Source organism: Leuresthes tenuis, unplaced genomic scaffold (genome assembly GCF_036924035.1).
Source record: "Leuresthes tenuis unplaced genomic scaffold, fLeuTen1.0.hap1 SCAF_19, whole genome shotgun sequence".
NCBI lineage: Eukaryota > Metazoa > Chordata > Actinopteri > Atheriniformes > Atherinopsidae > Leuresthes > Leuresthes tenuis.
In genome coordinates this window covers 17,492,633-17,514,714 of record NW_027325373.1, presented here as the reverse complement: position 1 = coordinate 17,514,714, position 22,082 = coordinate 17,492,633, and the positions used below count along the sequence as shown (strand labels likewise).

The 22,082-nt window shown below is 38.6% G+C and overlaps 1 protein-coding gene across 2 annotated transcripts in view; it reads right to left on the bottom strand.

Annotated features, from left to right (window-relative positions):
• The window catches only part of fibcd1b (fibrinogen C domain containing 1b), a 101,494-nt gene extending 81,274 nt beyond the window's left edge, over positions 1 to 20,220 (bottom strand). For both annotated transcript variants that reach the window (XM_072372353.1, XM_072372354.1), the window contains exon 1: positions 19,291 to 20,220. In XM_072372353.1, coding sequence (XP_072228454.1) covers positions 19,291 to 19,362 — 72 coding nt within the window. In that variant the 5' untranslated portion in view covers positions 19,363 to 20,220. The remainder of the gene's footprint in view (positions 1 to 19,290) is intronic.
• Between the last annotated feature and the right edge of the window lie 1,862 nt (positions 20,221 to 22,082).

The window sequence follows — 22,082 nt, the reverse complement described above, 5'->3', positions numbered from 1 at the left end:
GTGTGGGAGTTTGAGTGGATGTTCAGTGCTTCATTTATGTAATAAATTGCATGTATTTGTGTGTGTGTGTGTGTGTGTGTGTCCACGTGACTAAAGGTTATCGTGGTTGAGTGCTATCGGGTGGCAAGTGCTGCATGTTCACCCTCTCCCTAAGGGGAAGTAGTGTTGTAGTGGATATTGGTCTTCTGAGGTCATGGGTTTTAATGAACTCAACTTTCCTACAGTGAACTTCAAGTTCTTCCATCACAAAAACAACAGTTCCCACAACCTATCAAGGCAATATTTTCACCTCTCTGTGCTTCATATGCTGGCAAAGACTTAGGTTAGAACATCACATTGAAGTTCTGTTCATGAGGGTCAATTCAAATGACTAACAGTTCAATTCAGATCAAGTGTTTTTTTTTTGTTTTTTTCTTTTGCCTTAGTCATACATTCCATCCCAGTAAAAGTGAATGTGCAAACATTGCTCCAGAATCAGCTGAAACAACAATATTCTAACAATGTAGGGCCACAATTGGTACTGCTCATATTCAGTTTCCTTAATGAGGCATACACTATAATGGAAGTGTTCTGAAGTCCTTTGCTCCAAAGTCTTTTTGACAGTATGGAGAGTGAAAAAGGCACATATTGCAGAACTGGGATATATATATGCATCATAAAAGTGCTTCTTGATAGATTGTGTGGGGGTTTAATCGCTACCTTTTCAAGAGGTTGTATTAGCTGTAGGCAAAAGTTATTGTAATTGTCTAGCTGTTGAGAATGTCAGTTTAAGCTCTGTTGAAAATGTTTGGTCACTAAATTACGAAACGAAAAGAGTGAGTTGATTCTGATAAACCCAGGGCAATAACTATGAATGGCCTTGCAATAAAAAAAATGACTATTGTCATGGCAGATAAGGATGGAAACAGGAAACAAGGTTAAGTTCACCATACTTTAGTCCATTTATTAATATACATAATCATTATAAAATATGTATTTTCAACTGAAAACCATAAATGAAACATGTCATCAGAGGTTGTGGTTACACTTAACAACAAAACAAAACAAATGAGATCAATGATTGCAATGATTTCCCAAACAGGTTATTTCAGGTAACTCTTTTCATTGTGCTGTCTATGCAATACACATAAAAGAAGAAATAATAGGATGCACACTGCAACAAAGTTCTGATCATCGTGCCATAGTATCACATAACCGACACCACTTCCACACCGATCACATGAAAAACTACATTTATACATCAGATCCCACATGTAAGGTGGATCCCACAGGAGTAATCTTCTGGTACATGGTGATTGAGTGAGTATAGGTCAGAAATGGGCAAATTTCTAGTGGCCCATGTGGGTAAAGTAAATATTGGGCCCACATGGATGAACTCAGAGGGGCTTCTACCAGTATAATGCACTGGGAATAAATGCATGCATTTGAAATAAGCAACAAAAATGTGTGTTAAACAGATGGATTGTAAGAGAATACAATGGTCCCTTCAACTTCTAGTGCTCTTTCCTCATGCTGTAATCATATCCAACTTAATTTATGTTCATTTTAAACCCAACCACACACCTGTAAGGCATTGTATTTTGTAGAGTTGTAATGCAATCTGGTCACAGTCAAACAGACTTACATATAGACACTTGTCAAAGTACTCAAAACCACCCATGAGGTAGCTCTGCTGCACAGAGTGTCACCAGCAGGCCTGTCAAAGATAATAAATATTACCTGATTGCAGATATTTGAGCTGACTGCAATTAAATCCTTTTGCAAAATCATGTCCGTTCGCCTGTATAAACAGCAGGCTGGATCCAACTGAAATGGCATATTTAATCACCAGTTTCATATTGTTTCCCAACATTTGCACTCCCTTCTTCTGCTATGTTCTAATTACGCCAAATGTTTATCCCAAATTCACAAGAAACAAAGTATTTTATTGAGCATCCTCTGACACCATAGTCCAACAGTAGACATGCCGTTTTTTTAAGCCAAGGAAAAGAGGAGAGCAAAAGATTTCTGGAGAAGGGAACATGTTGGATTTACAGCAAGAATGTGTCATTCTAAAAATGGTGCTAAAACCACTCATCTAAAACTAAGAACAGTTAAAAAAAGACAATGAAATCATGAACAGAGCTACTTGTATAAAGGCGATAACAACAGCAGCTGTGCTGTTGTGGCTGATTGCTGCAAGCATTGCCAGTACATGACAAACTTATCAGACTCATGATTGATACAGAATGTACGTTACAGTGTCTCCTTTTCCTCTTGATTTTAATCATTTGACATTAAACTGTTAATAAACTGGCTGCCAGATCACATTTCCTCAACATGAACTTGAAGACTAAAGCATTATAGTGCCACAGAAAAAAAACTGTTTATTTAGCATAATTTATGCAACACTTTCAAACTTCATACACCAAAACTCTTTAAATTCCCACAGACAGAGAAAAAAACTCTACATTTTGCATTGCTATTATAGTAAAGTTAGGACCATTTTCTGCAATCATGATGATTGTCCAAATGAGAAATGAACTTTGACAGCTGCAGCCTGTGGAATATACATCTAAAATAAAATACAATAATATACAATTCTTTCTGAAAGCCAGACTCTTTGCGAGACAGGAGCAGAAAATATGAGAGCAAAAGCAGCAGCTCGCTTTTCTGAGAGTTTGTTAAATGAGCTGGTGCAACTGCCACTTTTTTTCTTCCTTGAAAGAAATAGGACTGTGTCAAAAAAAAAAAAAAGTTATCCAAATTAACAATTAGAAAATGCAAGGAGTACATCAAAGGAGAGTGACTGCACATGTAGGCTAACTGAGTGTGTGTGTCAAACTCAGAGAGCAACAGACAAGGTGTTCATTATGTTTACCGAACTAGAACTACATAAAAAAGTCATACTCGCTTCATGTCTGACAGGTGTTCCATACCAACTTGTCATAGTTTTATACTTGAAGGAGTAGAAATAAGAGCTGAAGTGAATTACACAATTATAGATTCAAGGGTAAAATGCTGTTTCTAATCATAAATCATTTCTATGCTCTCAGCCTTGTCAGAATATGAAACTGGGATAGTTCCATGCTGATTAATTAAATCAACTCATCTTCCCTGAATACATGAATGCAGCAAGTGATGATGGCAAACATAAGTATATGTTCAGCCCACTCTCAAAATGTGGAAACTTCAAAACGAAAATGCATGAGAACTTAATTAATGCAGTTCTCCGCTGACAATTCCACTGGAGTTACGAGATTAAACCACTTCATTAGTGTCTGGGGAGACAACAGACGAGATGAGAAAGGCAGAGCTTGGGGCAAGAGGAATGGGGAGACATGGAAGGAGTAAGTGCCTCTTTTGTTAGTGTTTGAAAGAGCCACTTTCAAAGCAGTAATTATGACGCAGAAAGAATGTAATTATTTTTCCAGAATGCCAGAGGGCTTCAAGTGCCACCTAATAGTGATGGGTGACAATCTAATAGACCACAGATATAAGCAGTGCACGAGGCGTAATTAGTCTTTAAACTTAAGTGGCTTGTCTCAACGCAGTGCAACTCTTTCCTAAATGTGTTGGCTGCGACTGCACCTTATGATCCTGCTTTCCACGATGTGACAAATTTGATCAGAGAAAGGTGTCACTGTTCGTCATCATGCAATCTAACGGCCTGCAGTAATAATTCTGACATACAGGGAGTATTTTAAAAGAAGCCACTTTAAAATGAAGCCACTGACACTTCTCCAGGGACCCTCTGGGACTCCTTTTACCCAAATTCACAGATAAATAAAGCGACTCAGTCTCACTCAAAAATGCTACAGGTGACTTTAGGATGTTTTGTTGCAGATAACAACATGCGTGCACGATGAAAATGCGGAAAAGAAAAGTAGTTGTACAGTATGTTGCAGAGGATATAACAGATAGCAAGAATAACATTCTTACTTTATATTTTTTGGATGAATAACCTCTCAGCATTACTCAACATTGATTTTGGCGTTTCTGCTTTATGGGTAAGCAGAACAAAGAGGTATCCCACGTTAAATGACTTTCTCACATGGGCTAAAGTGATAAAATAAATGGCCGACAATAATGGATAAACCACTTTGCACCTTGTTGAAGGTTTTCCCAGTGTACCAGTGTGAACATGGCTTATGGGAAATAAAGCATTCTCCTGAGGGAAGACTGCAGTGATGAGTTAAAATGTCCTAATGGAAGGACTGGTCCTAAGAACAAACCACACAAGTTCTTGTTTTTCTTTTCTTGAGCGTCCGTAAGCTCACAAACTCTCCTCGCACAGTCATTTCCTTCCATCGCTATCTGCTAAACAGTCGATTCAAGAGGCTTAGTAGTCAGATTGAAATCGTAAATCCATTTTATTCATTTCCAGATTTTCTTTTTTGTAAGATCTATTATTGGTGGGAAGGAGGGGTGGCTATTGAAAGCTCAATATGCTCAGTATGCAATGACATTTAGAGCAAGCTACTGCAACAAAGTGGTGCAGCTGGTAGCATTCAATTCTCTAAGAAATTTTGCTTTAGGAGCTTAGTGCCTGCAAGTTGTGTGACTGTGACTCCTCTGACAGATGTGACAAGCAGGCTGAATTTTATTCTAATAAACTGTGTTACGGGGGTTGCGTTTCCAACCACACTCAATTCTCTGATCCCTTTTTGACCCGTAGCCCGGCTCACAGCCAACTTCTAATTGTAACAAGACACATATAGCAGATAATTATTCTGAATAATCTGTTACTATGGTGATAGATGATCCAAGCTGTGATTGATGCACCCTGTTCACCTCCGGCTCAGTGGTTGGAAGCTGTTTTGCCTCTTTGCCCTCTTAAAGTGCTGGGGATTACAGATGTACATTATCACTTTAATCTCCTCCTCTAACCCTTATATCAGCCTCACACCCCCTGCAGAGGGACACCCACAGCCACATTTGGGCCATACGCAGATCCGTATGGCCCAAATGTATATTTCTCTGCTCATGTACAACATGAAATTTCATTCTCTCAGTAATCCACTCCAATCCCTATCTTCATCAGTTCACTCTGGTGTCTCTTAGTGTATGACCAAGCTGCTGTTAAGCACTTACTTAATCCATCTTCCCCTCACACAGTCATCTTTTACAAAATGGATAAACATGCCTCTAACTCTCGAGGTGCATGAAATGACGAACAAAACATACTGGCGAGGCATCCCTCCAGATATGCTCTCAGCTGCATGAGCATCATCTATGAAATTGCTCTGAGTCATAACAGAGCGGCAGCAGCAAGATTATTTGTTTTGAGTCTTAAAAATGTCAAAGTTGCGAATGAGTCAAATCAGTTAGATCAGTAAGGAGGATTAAAAATGTATTAGGGCAAGATTACAAGTACTAATTATTTATTCTAGAGTGTCATCTGTGCTGGGAGAGCAAGTCAAAGTTTTACAGAAGACAAGAAAGTTTAAGTGCAAAAATACGTGGAGCAGTAGTCAATGCAATAGTTTTGTCCACTTAATTTATTAAAATCTACAAGTGGGAATAAACCCAACATCATTTCTGCTATCTGTGACCCACCCCACGACAGGCTGACAGCATCTGCGGTACACAGCAAACAAATCACAGTCATCTGAAATATGAAATACAGTTTCATCATTTTCTGGCTAGCTGCTGACTGACAGGATTTGACCCCAGGGTGAACAAAGTCAGCCTATCAGAACAGAGGTCAGCATACCAGAATCCCTGACCCCTCATCCAAAACCTGTCATCATCCTCCTGCATTCACTCCCCTTGACCACACTGCCCCATAGTGCTAAAGAGTTTCTCTCTTCATCTTCCCCACATTTGCAATAAATCAATGTGAGCTGAGGGGCTGTAGAAATAGTGTGAGTCTGATTGATTTCTTATGTTAGCACATTACAGAAGCCAGTGAGGAGGCTGCCAGATTCAATTCCCAGAGTGAGGGAGGCTGCGGGGGAGAGAAAATAAGTTTAACATGTGGTGGGGATTAAGGAAAGATGCTGTTTGAACCAAAACAAAGCTAAAGAACCGTTTTCATGGTTTGTCAGTGATTTATGTCTCTGATTCTGGTGCAAATTCTCTGAATTTGAGACTTTTTTTCAACCGACAGAATCTCTTGAGTCTTTTAGTCCGATCTAATCTCTTTGCATACTTCATATATAAGTCATTGCATCTGTAAGGAAGATTTGACCAATGATGGCAGTGACACACTTGATGATGCCTCAGACTGTAAGTATCCATACGTTAATATTCCTAAAGCAAAAAAAAAAAAAGCCAGTTTAGGATTTTTAAAGCAAAGATGAATATTAAATGTATCATATGAAAAGATTTTTCATGTTTGATTTATACTTTAAAGTCCGTGATTAAATAGCATTCACAGTATATCTGGGCAGTATATTTCCCAATGTGTTCACTGCAGTGAAACAAATGTGGGCGTACTGAACAGAAAAACTAGAAAGACTAGATTAACCAGGTATCTTTGAGCTTAACTGAGGTTTACCTGTGTCACAAAGCTGGCTCACCTTTTCCAGGTTACGCCACCACCTCTTGAGCATTTGAGAGATCAGAGATCAGATCAACGCCTGCCACAATTCCTGACACCTGACCAATTAGAGTAATCACCTCTACAGGATTGAAAAGGAGTTAAGAGTCTAAAGCCAAACGTTAAAGAGATTGTATATGTCAAATCAGGCTTCCTGTTTTGTAAATGAAAGACATAACAATATGTTTAGATTCCATTATAGATTTTGATAAGAGTCAATACAGTAAACCATATTCATTACTGTACATGACATTTAACAAGAAAGCTACATTAAAACTACTCACAGCTGACATGAATAACTTCAGTCATTTGTTTCTTTGCAGTATTTTGCATAGCAAGCATGGAGGCCCTACCCTACAACCCATAGGACCCAACAGCACCCCCTCCCTGACACCGCATGATAACAGTTCCTGCAGCCAATGCATCATGGGACTGATGCTGTTTTAATGGCACCAAAGGGAATCTACACAATATGGGCAGGTGGTAATAGTACTTTAGCTGACTTGTGGTATTTAATGATTTATACCAAATGAAACCTTACCTTATTCTTGGAAATCATTTCTAGAGGTTCTACAGCTTTTTAAAGTATTATACTTCGGTGACCATATTACTTATTCTTACCTTGTGAAATTTGGCTTTCACTGTCACTAAAAATAAATTTTCACTCCAGATTTTTAAGCACCTCATTCATATTTCTTTTGATGGTTAAGCAATTCTCACATGCTATTTGCTGGAAACGTAATTCCATAGTAACCTAAAACTTGCTTTGTGATTGCAATGATCCAAGCCCCCCAACGTGAAGCTGAGTGAAGTGGAAACATCAGAGTGTCTGGCTGGTCATTGTGAGCAATGTGTGCATGGATTCATGGACTCTGTGCCATGTTCTCACTAAGTAAGTGAGAGTTTAGGTTTGACCAGCTGTCAAATTGTCAAGACTATGAGAGCTCAACTGCAGACATTTTGAGCCCGTCATCTACACTTTTTGTCCATATTTTAAAGTCAAACTTAATGTTTCTGCAGACTTTGCCTGAAGGAATTACCCTGCGCTCATAGCAATATAACATTAGAAGATCGCTAGGGGAACCCCAGAAGTGTTTAAAAAATGGCAAACAAGCACTTGGGGAGCAATCAACTAGCAAGAAAAACACAGACCTTAGTGGGGATTCACAGCCAGGATTGTGTGTGGCTGTTTGGCTTGTGATAAAAAGATGGTGTTTTTGCTCTCTGTCACTTTCCATTTTTGAGGAGATGCCATGATGTTCATCTTTAAAGCAGTCTGTATGGTGAGCATGTATGGTTCTAATGTTGGCATTTAGTTAAAGCAACATTGTGCCTAAATACTGCCCCAAAGAGCTGCAGTTGTGGGTGTACAGAAAAACCCTTAATGTTAATCATATCATCAAATATGAATAACAGAATTAGAAAGATATTTAAAAAATGCTGAATAACATTTATTGTTGAAGATATAAACACAATATATATATATATATATATATATATATATATATATATACATACATGTAAGTTTGAATTGTTTCTTGTATATTTTCTCAATTAATGAAATGCCTTTTGCACAGCCGACATGTCAACGAACAGTATCAGATTTTACATTTGTATACTTTATTCACTGATGTTTCTCAAGTGACTGCATTCACAGAAGTGTCTACGCAAGTGAGTGTTTGTTTCTCTGAGGGATTTATCCTGTTCTCCATGCTGCCAAGTTTCACTACATCAGCAGAAATGACTGGTCTGCAGAACTCACCATTTCCATATCCAATCTCATTCAGACTTAGGTACTGCAGAGAGGTGCAGAATTTCTTCAGAGGAAACAAGATGAGCCAAATATGTAATAAATATAAGTTTGTCTACTGCAGTAACAGCAGGGGGTCAGAAACTGGCCCTGAAAAGAAGCTCGAGTCGAAACATGCAGAAAATGTTGTTTTTCTTTTCTCCTAATGAAAAAGTCAAGCTAGATGATATACGACAGAGACTCTTCCAACAGCTTCGAGTCTGATGTTTTTTAAATGGGCCAAGAACAATGAAGTGTTCCTTCCCAAAGATATTGTTAATCCAGCTTTGAGAGCTAGGGGGGGATTTCTTTTTTTTTCAGCTACAATCATTCTCCTTCATTTTGTGACTGATTTAATGTTTGAATCATTTAAGTTTGGAGGGGGGTGTCTGGAAAAACAAGATGCCATGGGAGTGAGGGCTACAATTCTCATTTATTCAAATGTGCCACTTTCCTTTCGGCACATCTGAATAATGGTGCACAGTCTGCCAGATTGAATTTTTGATGATGAATAAATAATGGATGTTAGTGTATAAGTATGTTAATACATTAGCCATGGTTTTGTCAGGACTGGTAATAGGTTAAGAGCAATGAATACATGTCTGTATCTTATGCCAAGTCCCTATCTGTCTGTCTAGTTCTGAGGCCATTTCATACATTTTCTTTCATTCTTCTGGATACATTAATAGTGAGACGAGGCAATTCTAAATTGAAGATGAAAAAGTCTATAACTGGTTTACATCACAATAAAAAATTGCGGGATGCCAATATTTTCTTTTGCCTAATCAACTGGCTGTATATAATTTATTTCTTTGCATGCAACCAAAATCATGTCTTTTAAATAACTAAACATAAACAATCGCAAGTGACAGGAAAATGAAAGGACTTAGGAAAAAGCTGGATTGAATGGTGCTTAATCTCAAGATTGCTCTGCGACAATCTACAAATTAATGCTACTGGCCATCCCATCTCACCTCTTTGCATTTTTTTGTTGGGCATTTTAAAAGAAGCAAACATTAATTTGTTACACTTTCCCTGAATAAAAAAAATAAGACATGTAGGTATGTAAAGACTACCTGAACACTGTAGACATGCTACATTTTGCTGTGCAACTGCTTCATTTTCTGCTCTACATCAACAAAGTTGTCACACATTCTGGAATAAGACTATATTGTCATTTCTTTGATTGTGAAAACTTTACATATATGAGGTAGGCTGGATTTTGTAAAACTATTTTTAAAGTACAGCACGTCATCAAAGTCTGTTCGGACCTAAATAAAATATTGTTCTGAGAGCCAAAAGTATGTTTTGGTGTAAGAGGGAAAAAAAGGATGAGAAATTCAATTTTTCAATCCAATTCATAGTTCAGCTTCTGAGAATCAACAGTTTTTCCCTGAAGTCAATTAACATTGCTATTACCCTTGAGACATTTCATGGTGCATGGCCACTAATGATGCTATTATGTTTCCTGCGTTAGCTAAAGCAAGGCATCAACAGGTAAATATATGAAGCCAGTTTTCAGTGGAAATCACTCCATTTGACTATGAGTAGAGCCAATAATGTGATTTTGGAGAAACTAAAAGTATGAGAGAGTGAGAGAGCAAAGCAGCTCAATCACACAGGCTTTGAAAGTTCAAGACACAATGAAAAAAGCCCCTCTGCACTTTCTGTGAAACAGATGCCACACATTAGCATGACTATTTTAAAGTCAGCTGTGGCTTGCTCCTAGGCGTTCAACATATTCCAGCAGTTTTCACTGTGATTATGTGCTAAAGAGATTAATTTCGACTTTATTCCAGGGTTTCTGTCCTATAATCACCAGAGTTGACTGCTTGATTGAACTTCTCCATTTATCATAAATGATGCACTGGATTTTCAGGCTTTAATTAATTTCTTTATTGTTTGCTGTTCAGTCAGCATTCTTAGATGCAAAACTCATCACAAAAGAAAACTGCACTTGTGTGAATGTATTTTTTAATGTTTGCATAAATGAGTATTTACAAGAGTTGATTAATGAGCCACCCAGGGAACAAAGAAAAAATAAAGGCCCCTTTGTTCTGAAAAGTATGGTCTCTTAACAGCAAGTCTCCAAATCTCACAGCTCTGTTTGATCATGACTCAAGTATTACATCAGCAGAGCTCTTTAACCCTCAGAGTGAAATCACCAAAAGGAGATTGGACACTTCTCACTACAGATGTGGAGACAGAGTACAGTCTGTAATTGGAATGGTCCTGGCCCGTTGTCCATCAAGATAACTGACCACTGTAACACATTCACACACTGTCTCATTCCTTGCTCCATCACCATACTTCAACTCGAGCCCACCCCACCTTCATCTGCACCCCTCTCATTTACTTCCACCAGGTGACTTCCAATGCATTTTCAGTAATGAGTGGGTAAGTGAACAGTAAATTGGTGATAGAATGGTGGTATTACAGTCTTGCAGGGCAAAATGAATCATTTAATAAACATATATGGCACTCACACACAAACACACAAACACACACAGCCACAAAAACATGCAGGAGGGCTGAGCCATGCAGAATGAAATCTACTGCCCATTTCTCCCTGGTTTCCGTTTCAATCACACTTTTAGCTCCTCGACAGTGAAACCTTGCTCGCTGACACATCTATCAATACACACTCTTGAAGGTAGAGTATAACCTTGTCTTGTGATGCCTTCCTTTACTTTCTTCACAGAGAAACTAACAGAACGCATAATCTTACACCTTAAACCTTTAATCATTTCTGTTGCAAGGGAAATGTGACGACGGTAGAAAATCAACTATCTCGAAACACGAAGTCAATGATTAGACAATATGTCAATTATTAACAAGGATCTTTAACTTTAATTGTGTTTTTATGGCAACCAATCCTCTCATATTGGTCTTTTGTTCATTTCCTTCAATATGACTCATAACGGCATCCTAAAGTGCCATGCAGCAGCAGAAGGGAAATAAGAATTATGAGTGTCTCCACATAAGAGCAAACTTCATCCATACATTTTTTACTTTAAGAAGCCACAAAGTCCTCATAAAAAGGGAGGAGAGGAGGTTGGAAGAATCAGCTAAGCACTTTCAACCTTTAGGAGTCCAACGTACCTTCAGTCAATTCACTGAACAACATTTTACTAAAACTTCGTTTTAATACATTTCCTTGATGGATTTAGGTAAAGGCATCACTTGGACAGGGTTAGAAAACAGACCTACTTGGTTAGGGTTATGATATATTCATGTTAGGGCTAAAAAGACATTCCTTTATAACACAATCATACCTTCATTAATGACATGCAGTTGCTTTCACAACCTTTTAAGGTCACATATTCTTTGACTTGTAGTTATTGGTCAATCAGTCTTGCATTAACAGACACCACATAGGTACGTTTTAAGGAGGAGGACAATCTCTTTTTGGGTCTACAGCGTGTTGACATCTTCAGGAACGTTGGATGATGTAAATTCCACAGACAGTTAAATATTCGGGCTTATCAAACCATATCCCAACATAGAGTCACAACAGCCATGCACTTTTAGCCAAAACTTTTGACGTCTAAGCAAAAATGTCAAGCTGACGTTTGACTACTGTCCCATTCAATGCTGTTTTGAAGTAACTTACTTTTCAAATGTAATTTTTCGATTCAGTTGCTGTTTCCTTGTGCTTTCAGTTGCTGTTGCCACAAAATACTTGGTTATGGTTAAGAGTTAAAACAACTATTATAGTTGGGTGGGTGGCACAAAAAAAAAGGGTTTCGTCTTTATCAGCACACATAATGATTTCTCTTCCATGGCTACTGAACTGTTGCCGTGAGACAGGTCTGGATTACATGAAAAACAAATCAAAACCTTGGATTCACAACAAAAGACATCTAGGAATATTTAGCATGCAATTGAGTAGTGGCACATTGCTCATCTGTGCAATGACAGCTGCACACACATGACCATCAAGAAAGTCACAAGAGGAAAACCTGTCCTGTACCCTCACCACAGAGGTCAGAGTTTTGCAATAAAATTCCAAACAAACAGGATATTTTTCAGAAAAAAATGTTCAGTAAACTGATAGAATCAAAGTAAAGCTAGTTTTTTCTCATAAAAGCTTCTCATAGACATTAAATTAAATTAAATTTAAAAATTCTTTCGTAATCCCCAAAGAGAATATTTAGTGCTGCAGAAATGGTGGCATCATTGCTACCATGTGGGGCAGCAGAGATAACCTTCACTAGTGAAAGACATAAGTTTTGAAAGCCACTGTACATCATAATGAGACACAAATACAGCCTATAAGAACTAAATATGTAAGTAAGGAGTGTCGTAGAGGTGTATTGACACACCAGACATAAAGTATATAAAGTGTGCAAAATTGACACAGTCCCAAGAGTCTTTGGTGATGCTTTCTGGGGTATCTAAAATGATCCAAGAATCGATGGGGAGAAAACACTGTCTTTCCTCCAAAAGCAATGTGTGATATGACTAATAACAAACCTTTGTTGGGGGGATTGTATGTAATATTTTGAACAGCTGGAACAAATCAGCTTTTGCAGAAGCTCACACGACCTCTGCCTGCTTATTGTCTGCTCAACACTTATCTGGGACCTTCTGTGATTCATCCACTTCATCCTCCCATGTTCTTATTTTCCCTGCTAAGGTTGCGCTTCTGTTTCTTTTCTCTTGCTCTCATCTTTGTGTTTTTTAAATTCTTTGGCTTTCATTGAGGCCTGTTTCTGTTTTTTTTCCCCTGTCATCCATTGCCTCTACCACCTTGCTGCACCAGGCATCTGATATTGAAATGTTTTGTTCCTTCATGTCAGCAAGAGACACAGAAAGAGGGAAAATGAGTAAAAAGACATTGAAAGGTACGTGGGTCAGATAACAAAAGGGAGACAAGATGCACATGGGACAGCTGCTGTCTAGTATCACCTTCAGAGTGGGTTATAGTAAATGAACGTTTCACAAAATGGATCTTTCTGCATCAGAAACCTACACAAAAAAGTGTGCCATTCCATTAAGATACCAAATCACTTTCTATGAAAAAGCTCTCTTCACTTATGTAACAACTTGACAGTAATGGCTCATTACTGCTTTGATCCACCAACACACAGACTCCTCTCACACATTCATACCTTCAATCTAACAATAGTCCTACACTCCTGTTATCCACTTGTGTTATTATCACACAATTCCACTACATTAAAGCAGTGGATTTTAACTATGCAACACATATATGACACATATGAATATATATATATATATATATATATATATAGAGGTAAAGATAAAATAAATGAAAAGACAGCAGGCAGTCAGATTTGTGAATATATTCCCACCAGAAGATGAGCAACACATTGACACATAAAGGCTTTAACTCATTATAGTGAAGATGCCAATTAAAGGCAGTGATGTGATGAAGTACCTTGGCAAAATCAGAGACAGAAAAAGCTTGTTTTCTTTTTCTTTGATAAACCGAATAACACCTACATTGATTTTTCTCTCACATATTCAAGTACATGTTCGAAAAAGTAAAAGCATGGGAAAGATCTGCAGAGATATAAACAAACCCCATGCTAAATTGATAATAGCATGAAAGTAATGATAGGCATTTTAAATTTGATGCTGCATAACTTGCACTTGATACCTGTCCAGCCTGTCCAGTGTTTTTGTATCTGATCTCATGGCTGATTCCTGCTACAATTCCACACATCAGACCCACCCAACATCACACATTAAAGCATAGTGTTCATGTAAACACTGCTTTGTTTTATACAGAACAACTGTATTGTTTGACCAACATGGTTATAGTTTGGCCTATGGCCCTCGGTCATAATAAAACAACAACCAGTTGTGGGTGGTGTACATGGTGAGATGATTTGAAACCAATCATTCTCCCATGTTTGAATGAAAAGTACCTTCTCAAAGATGCAACCATGTAATATGACACAGATTGAGTTCTAAATTCAAAGAAAAAGTAAAAGAAAGTAATCCAAAGCAGGATAGAAGTGGAGTCAGTGTAATGCACATAAATAAGATACTGAAATACTTAAATATGTAAAAAGGAACACGTAATGTTTCTATCAAGAGTCTGATTCAAACCACAAGCTGAGGCAAAGTAGTTCTGCTGGAGCTTTGACAGACACTAACATGTCTTGAACTGGACCAGTGTCTCCTTTAATATTGCTGACCTCTCAGAACAGCAATCTTTATCTAGTTCTACAGATAAAACAAACCCATTATTTCCATGAACATACAATATATGAAAACACAAAGTGTTTCTTACACTCCTGTGAGACACCATAACTTGTCCAGATAAAATCCCCAACACATAAAGCAACACTGAGGATAAAACACCTACTATTTTCCTGTTAATGTGCATGTGATAACTTTTATAAAGCAGAAATTGTAAAAAGCATTGTATCTGTCTGAGGATTGTTAAGATTTGTGGTATGGCAAAAGATTAAACACTTTGGGGCTTGAAAACATTTTCCAGCAGATGTTTTCTCGATGCCACCCTGCGCAGGGCAGAGGACAGTGAAGCTGAGGTTGTTAAGCGTTGCACTGCTGCCATAAAATGACCCCCCACAGGGAAATCACAGGGCCAGTGAACCAAGGAAGTCTCTCTGCTCTGTCTTTACTCCGGTCCACACAACCCCCTATACCTATCGGCCAGCTCAGCAGGTTCATTAGTCCGACAACTATACCCACAAAACCAACCTGTCTACATCTAACACACACACACACACACACACACTACTACAGTCTTCACATGTTAAGAAGCATTTCTTACAAACATATGTTGGAATCATATCATTAAGGTACATCATATATCATCATAATAGCAGAAACATTATCGTTATCATTATCATGCCTAAAAAAAATCTATCAAAATAATCCTTCTAAGGTGCCAATTTCTTCTTTGTAAAAGCTGATTTATTACATTTATTTTGAAATATACATTTCTCCTTTAACAAGATGTGGTAAGTGAAAGTTCAAGCTGGCAGCTGTTGATTCCATAAACGTTGACGATAGCTACAAATGCCCTCGTTTGATGTTAATATCTTTTTTTGCATATCCTGGCTGTTATCTTCTCACTCTACTCCACTATACCAGTGTTTTTGATGAACTCATTCATTTAGGGCATATGATTAAAAAGAAGCCATGACTTTTTTTCTTCAGTTTCTGCAAACTGACGAGAGAAGTGGTTCTTAAAAGGCTTCACAGTTCAATTGTTCACTGACAGTTTTCACTGAGAACAGCTGCTAAAAAGTTAACTATGATCTAAAAAGTCGCCATAAGGCTTCAGAAAGTCACGAAGAATAGATTCAGTTGATTATTCTCACAATCAGTGATGCGTTTTACATGTCATTTGCTGTCATACTACTGTCGATGTGCTTTTATTACATGAAAAATGTATAGTGTAATGTTCAGTTGTTTTACATTCTGGGTAAGCTTCCGAGTGCAACTTAAAGACAGCTGCTGAACAATGCTGTCAGAATCTCTCGGTTAAACAGAAAAGCTATAAAGCTGAACCGCAAGGATTCTGCATTCCAAAGGGGATTATTCTGTTATTCTGTGAGGCTACCATCATCTGCAACACAGTGCACTACTCCAACATTTCACACTTCCGTGCCCCAACTTTAGTATCCGCTGTCATTTACCAGCAGCTTGTTATCATCAAATAGCAAACTCTGCTGTCCTCTTGTCAATCATCATTAAGGCAGTTTTAAACCTCTTGATTACATTTTAATACTACCAAGGGATGTTAAATGTACAGGTCTGGCAGTAAGATGCACACTACTAATCTGATGTATTCATGACATGGACCCCACTGTATTACTGCTCACCGACAGATGTACAAGTGTTAGCTGCCCTATAAGAAGAATGGATGAGAGTTAATGGTAAGCCATGTTTTTTTTAGTGAGACCAAAATTCAAGACCAGTTTGTAACCATTTTCTTTTTTTTTCCCCCACACTTTCGTGTATTACATTTCATCTTCCCTCTGTGCCAGCTTTTAGTTTGGCTAGGTTTAGGCCCTCAAAGTCTCCCTCTGTGATGACTTGTGACGCCAAGGTATCTGACAAAAGGGTACTGTATGATGTGCTACCACCACTGTTCCTGGAGATAGAGAATCCTAGCAGAGACATGCAAGCCTGATAGAAGTTCTATTTTGAGTTATTTTCTAATTCACACGTGCTAGCCTAAGTCTGTGCGCTATGTACAGCTTCATATCCGATGTTTTAAAAATATATAACCCACCTAACTATTGTCTGATGATGTTCTAACATTGATTTTGACTTTTTTTTTTTTAGTGTGATGTGCTTTTTTTGACTCAAGGCTCCAAAGTGGACCTTGGGCTGTAAAAACCAATAAATTATTGAAATTATGTGATTCTTAGATTCAGTGTGAGTAGTTGAGACAGCAGCTTTTTGTGGTTCTCTCCAAATACACAAACAGTTCTTTCAGTGCTTTGGAAAGTTTGGAGTTCTCAAAGAGTTATTGATTACCTCAAGTCAATGTGGGCAACCCCACTGGGCCTCATGCCTTCTCAGTTTACAGTGTATGTGTTTGAAATCAAGGTCTGTGTGTTTTTGTGAGGAGACTAATACAGCTATATGGGCAGTATGGACTTATATAATGTATGTAATACAGATGAATCTCATGAAGAAATTGTCAAAGGCATGTTTGTGAAAGCATCTCAGCGTTTCTTATGCAGAGTACTACATTTGTTTTCCCACTCACGTACGCTTTTGCGATAGTTGACGATATTCTTTTTTTTTTTATTATTGTATTACTGAGGCAGCAACAGTTAAGTAAAGCTCTCTGTTAGCCTAGAAAGAAATTAATGTTTTTTATTGATATTTTACAGTTGGGTTCTCCTACAATTTCTCAAGTGAATAGAATATCTCAACATGCAGCCTAAGTACCCATAGTTTATTTTTCTAACCAGTAAATTATATTTTTAAGGTTATTCTAAGCTGCCTTTGAAATATTTGAAATATCATTAAACTGCAACTGGCTTCCATCTGTCACACAAGGGCCATGGAGACAGCTTCATTGAGGAATCAAACATGCAGAAAAATACCAAGCAATGTTCTGTAATATATACACAAACTGAAACTACGAGAGATCTCTGACACCTGATACCCCCCCTGCTGAGTCTAAAATGACTGTGTCAGTAGCACAAGTCTGAAGATAAAGGTCTGGTGTTACTTTTTAAGATTACAGAGGTGAGCAGACACACACATACACACACAGATTTATTTATGTGTGTCTGTGTGTGATAGCAAAATAACAAGAGTAGGAGACAAATTGATGTGGGGAGGAGAGGGACAGAGAGAAGCATTAGCCATCCCCATTTCCCACAACCTCTCATCTCATTCAACATCCCCTGATGCTGTCTGATCTGCGGTAAGTGTTGAAGTTATGGACATATTTTTTGCTTTTCATCCTCTGAGCCTAGCCCTCACCCCCACCGACTTATTCAGATCTTTTTTTTTCCACGACCACAGAATTGAAGAAAATCTAATTAAACACATCACATATCATTTCCTATTCACATAATCATTTTTTTCCTGGCATGTTGGATGAACCGAGACAGAAATTCTAGTACATGTTACAGGACACATGATCAGAGACTTAAAACCCAGTGCAGATATATTTGGTATTCACGTGACCTTTAAGTGGTTTTAAGAGAGTTAAGTAAGCTTGTGGGCAGTAGGCAAATTGTTGGCCGAGCCCCTACTCTTGAGAACAGAGTTACATGAAAATCTGTAACATATGATAAATTAACTACAGCATCGGTCGATACTAATGTAACTATAAGCAAAGGCCCAGTTCAGAGTGCCACCGTTCAAGTGACTCAGAAATCTGCAGGAGCAGAAGAAAGGAAGCAACATATCTAATACCTACCAGGCTGTGTAATTACTGTAGGCCCTGCAGGATATGTGCCACTGGCAGGTTTTCTTTTAACAATTGCAAGCTGAATGGCACAGCTCTCACACATGCAATGAGCTTTTAGTAAAGGAGCAGCTGAGAGCAAACATTTGTTTTTGAGTAAGCTGTTTTGCTACAGTGAAAGAGATGATTAAAGAGGCCATTTAGGAGAGAGAGAGAGAGTTCACTGCTGCTACCTTTTTCATGACAAACACAACAGAGAAGGCTGGGCCAAAGGGTGTCCAAAATGATAGTTTCTAGATATTTACCTTTTGTTAAAGCATTTAGTGTCAGCTCTAAGGGACGTTTCACTGCCTTTAGTTCACTTTTCACTAAAATGCCAAACACCTCAACCCATCTTCATTCTAATTAGCCAAGGAGAATGGCATGTTGGTTCTTTGTCTTGGCAAAGGCGACAACCTTTAATAATGCCCCGAATCCGATTCCGCGCTCCATGGGAGCCCCTCTCCCTCATGGGCTGTCAATAACCCTCTACTGACCTTGTGAAAACACATTGACTATTCCCCAAAGTGAGCTTGCCTGACTGTAACACAACGCACGTCCGCTACTAAGAATTCACCCGAGCGGGAGACAGCCCACGGAGTGTTTAAACCTCGAAGGTGTCTGAGTGCTAAGTTTCAATTCTCAATCGCACGAATTTGATTTTCAGATATCCAAGTATACAGCTTGAGCTTACAAGGAGAAAAAATGTGAGAATATATGGTGAAGATGAAACCCAGATGCGCAAACAGTTATCTCCACCCGTGATTTTTATTTTTTCGAAACCAATACTTCTCTAAATGTATTAATTTCCAAGCAGGCTTAATGTCACATTAACGGGTTGTGACACGCTAATTGTGAGATCTGCCGGTGGGTTTAGACAGTATGACAAGAACAGAAGCTCAGAGAGTCGAAAAAAGCTCATCTACAGCTAATGTCTCTCCAGTGCAGTGATTCGCCCCTGAGGCATATCACCAAATCCAGCGTGCTAACACTGCAGCAAGCACACGCACCACTCCTCATAAACCCATAGCTCAACTGCACGTTGAGCAAACATACCTGGTTTTTATGCCGAGTTCCATCTTCGAGTTCAGAAGAGCTGTTCATGATTCCCCATCGGTCATTTACCATCCCACGAAGAATCTGCGCATCAGATCCGCCTGTTTGTTCCAGGGGACAATGAATAAGCCCACTCTTTTATAAAGTCTTTACCTGTGATTTCAGCCTACTCCATGGGAAAATTTGGTATTTTACGTTAAAATAGTAAAAGGATGAAGCACAACTAGTTCTGCGGCTGAGCTACAGCACACACCGCACAAATTGCGCACCAACTTAAATTCCTTCCGAGAGTTTCCTGACCATCAATCCGTTATTCCACAGGAACATTCTGTAGATAAAAAAATCGTTTTGGTTTCAAGCTTTCAATGTTTTTCAGTTTAACTCACAAATGAATCAAGATACTACATATAACAAAAAAGAAACCCCAAAAGGATCCCGTGAGCACCGTGCGCAGTCCCTTTACTCCAGAGAAAGAGCCTGACAAAATTCCCCTTGGCTCAGATAGCCAAGTGCAAATTCACATTTTTGTCCATCCGGTCCCGTTATGAAAATAGTTTGAAACGACAGTTTGTCCAGGAGTGTGTTCTCTTTTAACTGAACAGGTGAAATATGGACCGGGATATGATCGCAATACCGCTTCCTATTTTGTACTCGTTTACGCAAGAGAAACCTCCGATGTTGAAGCTTGGGGTGGACAGAGCCTCTTTCAGTCTAATTGCGCCAGGCTGATCTCGCTGCTGCTTCACAGAGATGCCTTTGACGAGACAGGTGCGGGAGATTAGCGTGCTCCACTTGTGAGCCGCACGGTGCGCTTCGTACCTCCGAATGCCAATCAGCGAATCCCTTCAGTATGCGCGACGCGCTCCAAGGCAGCTTTCCTTCCATGTACCGCCCTGCCCTGGATTGCTGTACCAATGCCTCACCGCCTCCTCTTCCACCGCACCGTGGACCCTCCTATTCCACCGCAACCCAAACGACAGCAGATGATTAGTATCAATATGAAAGATGTAACTATGTGCGAGGTTAACTGAATAAATATGCATGCGTGAAAAGTTGCCTGAGTCTACACAGTATCTATGAGAGGAAATCTTACTATATTTTAATATCCAGTGTTATTGGCAGGGCTTCCAGCACTTCCAGTGTGGCTGCCTGTCCTTAGAAGTAGGTGATGCATGTTGAGGACTTTAAAACGAGAGAGACACACAAAAAATTAAGAAAAACAAGATGAAACAGAATTTTAAACTGACTCGGTTATTTCACAGTAGTGAGATTTTAATCCGCTAGAGCCCTTTCCAAGAATCGCACCGGTTTTCTGAGGTGAGCTTCAAGATCACTTGACTTTATGGCGATTAAGAACCAAGCAAGCACTAAAGTAAACATGAATTGTACAGCTGCTTACAAGCAATGCTCGAACCAGAGGCATATGGCTTTCCAACAAGAATGGAAATAATTAGAGTTACAGTACTGATAATATAGAAGCTGAGTCTTTTGTACCTGCTTCTTATATTAAATGCAATCTTATCATGGGGTATTGGACTTAATAAAACTCAGCTGCGTTACCATAAGCGCTCTTGAACTCAAAGAGCACACTGACACACGCACTTTTTTCAGCGTACAGTTCCTCATCACCACTAGCACCTACTATGCACATTATTGTTAGCTATATGTTGTTTTTGCTTACTTTAGGGAGCGTGATACATAGACGATTAGATGTCTTATTATTGCTGCAGGGACTAAGAAATACTTTTTCTCCCTGTGAGAAACGTGCTAGCACGAGGGGGAGGGAGAAGGATGAGTTAAGGGGGATAAATGTAAAATGGGGTCACTGCTGCTCAGTGTGCATCGTCAGCAGGTCTTGCACCCACCAATGGATTGAGGATATTTTGTAACGACCGAATAGTTTGTCATGGATGACAGTCCATAGGAACAAAGTGGGTAAATAATTGTTGTGACATCTTAATTGAATATTCAGTCACATGTTTTTAATTTATTTTGTTTATTAAATAAATTATATTTGAAACTGAATTAAAGCAAGCAAGCAGGATCTGATCACTGCTGATATACGACCAAATCCTTTCGCACCCATTTCAAACCTGCAAGAAGCCACACAAAATTATATAAAAACTCCTATTTATTGTTAGATAACCTACATTCTTTTAGTTTTTAGCAGAAGTAGCTGTAGTCGTGTCAGAAGGTTTTCAAGGTTTTGAAGATGTGCATTAATAATTTGACTTTCCCACTGAGAAAAAATCCAGTTTATCAACGAAGTTTTATGAAAGTTCTTGAAGTGTTCTCATGTATTTTTAAAGGTAATGTAAACTAGTAACCAGTACGTGTTTTTTTAGACAATTTCATGGCACAGGAAAATAAGTTGTTAACCACCCAGCCAAACAGGAGTGATTAAAATTTAGTGTACAATAAAATGTTTCAAAATTGTAAATAAATTAACAATTATCATAAAATCTGGATAAGCACATCGTGTCCAATGTGTGCAGACTGTGTGATGATGATACCTGCTGAAATGTAGTTGGCTGTGCCAATGAGGAATATCACAGATTCTAAGTATCGCACTAACCTGAAGTAAGTTAGAATAGCTGACAGAGAAAAATGACTGTGCTGTTTACTACTTTGTGTATCAGTGTGTTCTCTGGTTTTCTACACACAGACTAGTTTTTATGCCTTATCTATTACCTCCCATGCTGCATCTTTCTTTGCGTGGTGGTATCAGCTAGAGCACAGGCCATTCAAGACTTCTTCTCCACAACTCAACCAAATTTGCATCTTCAACTGAA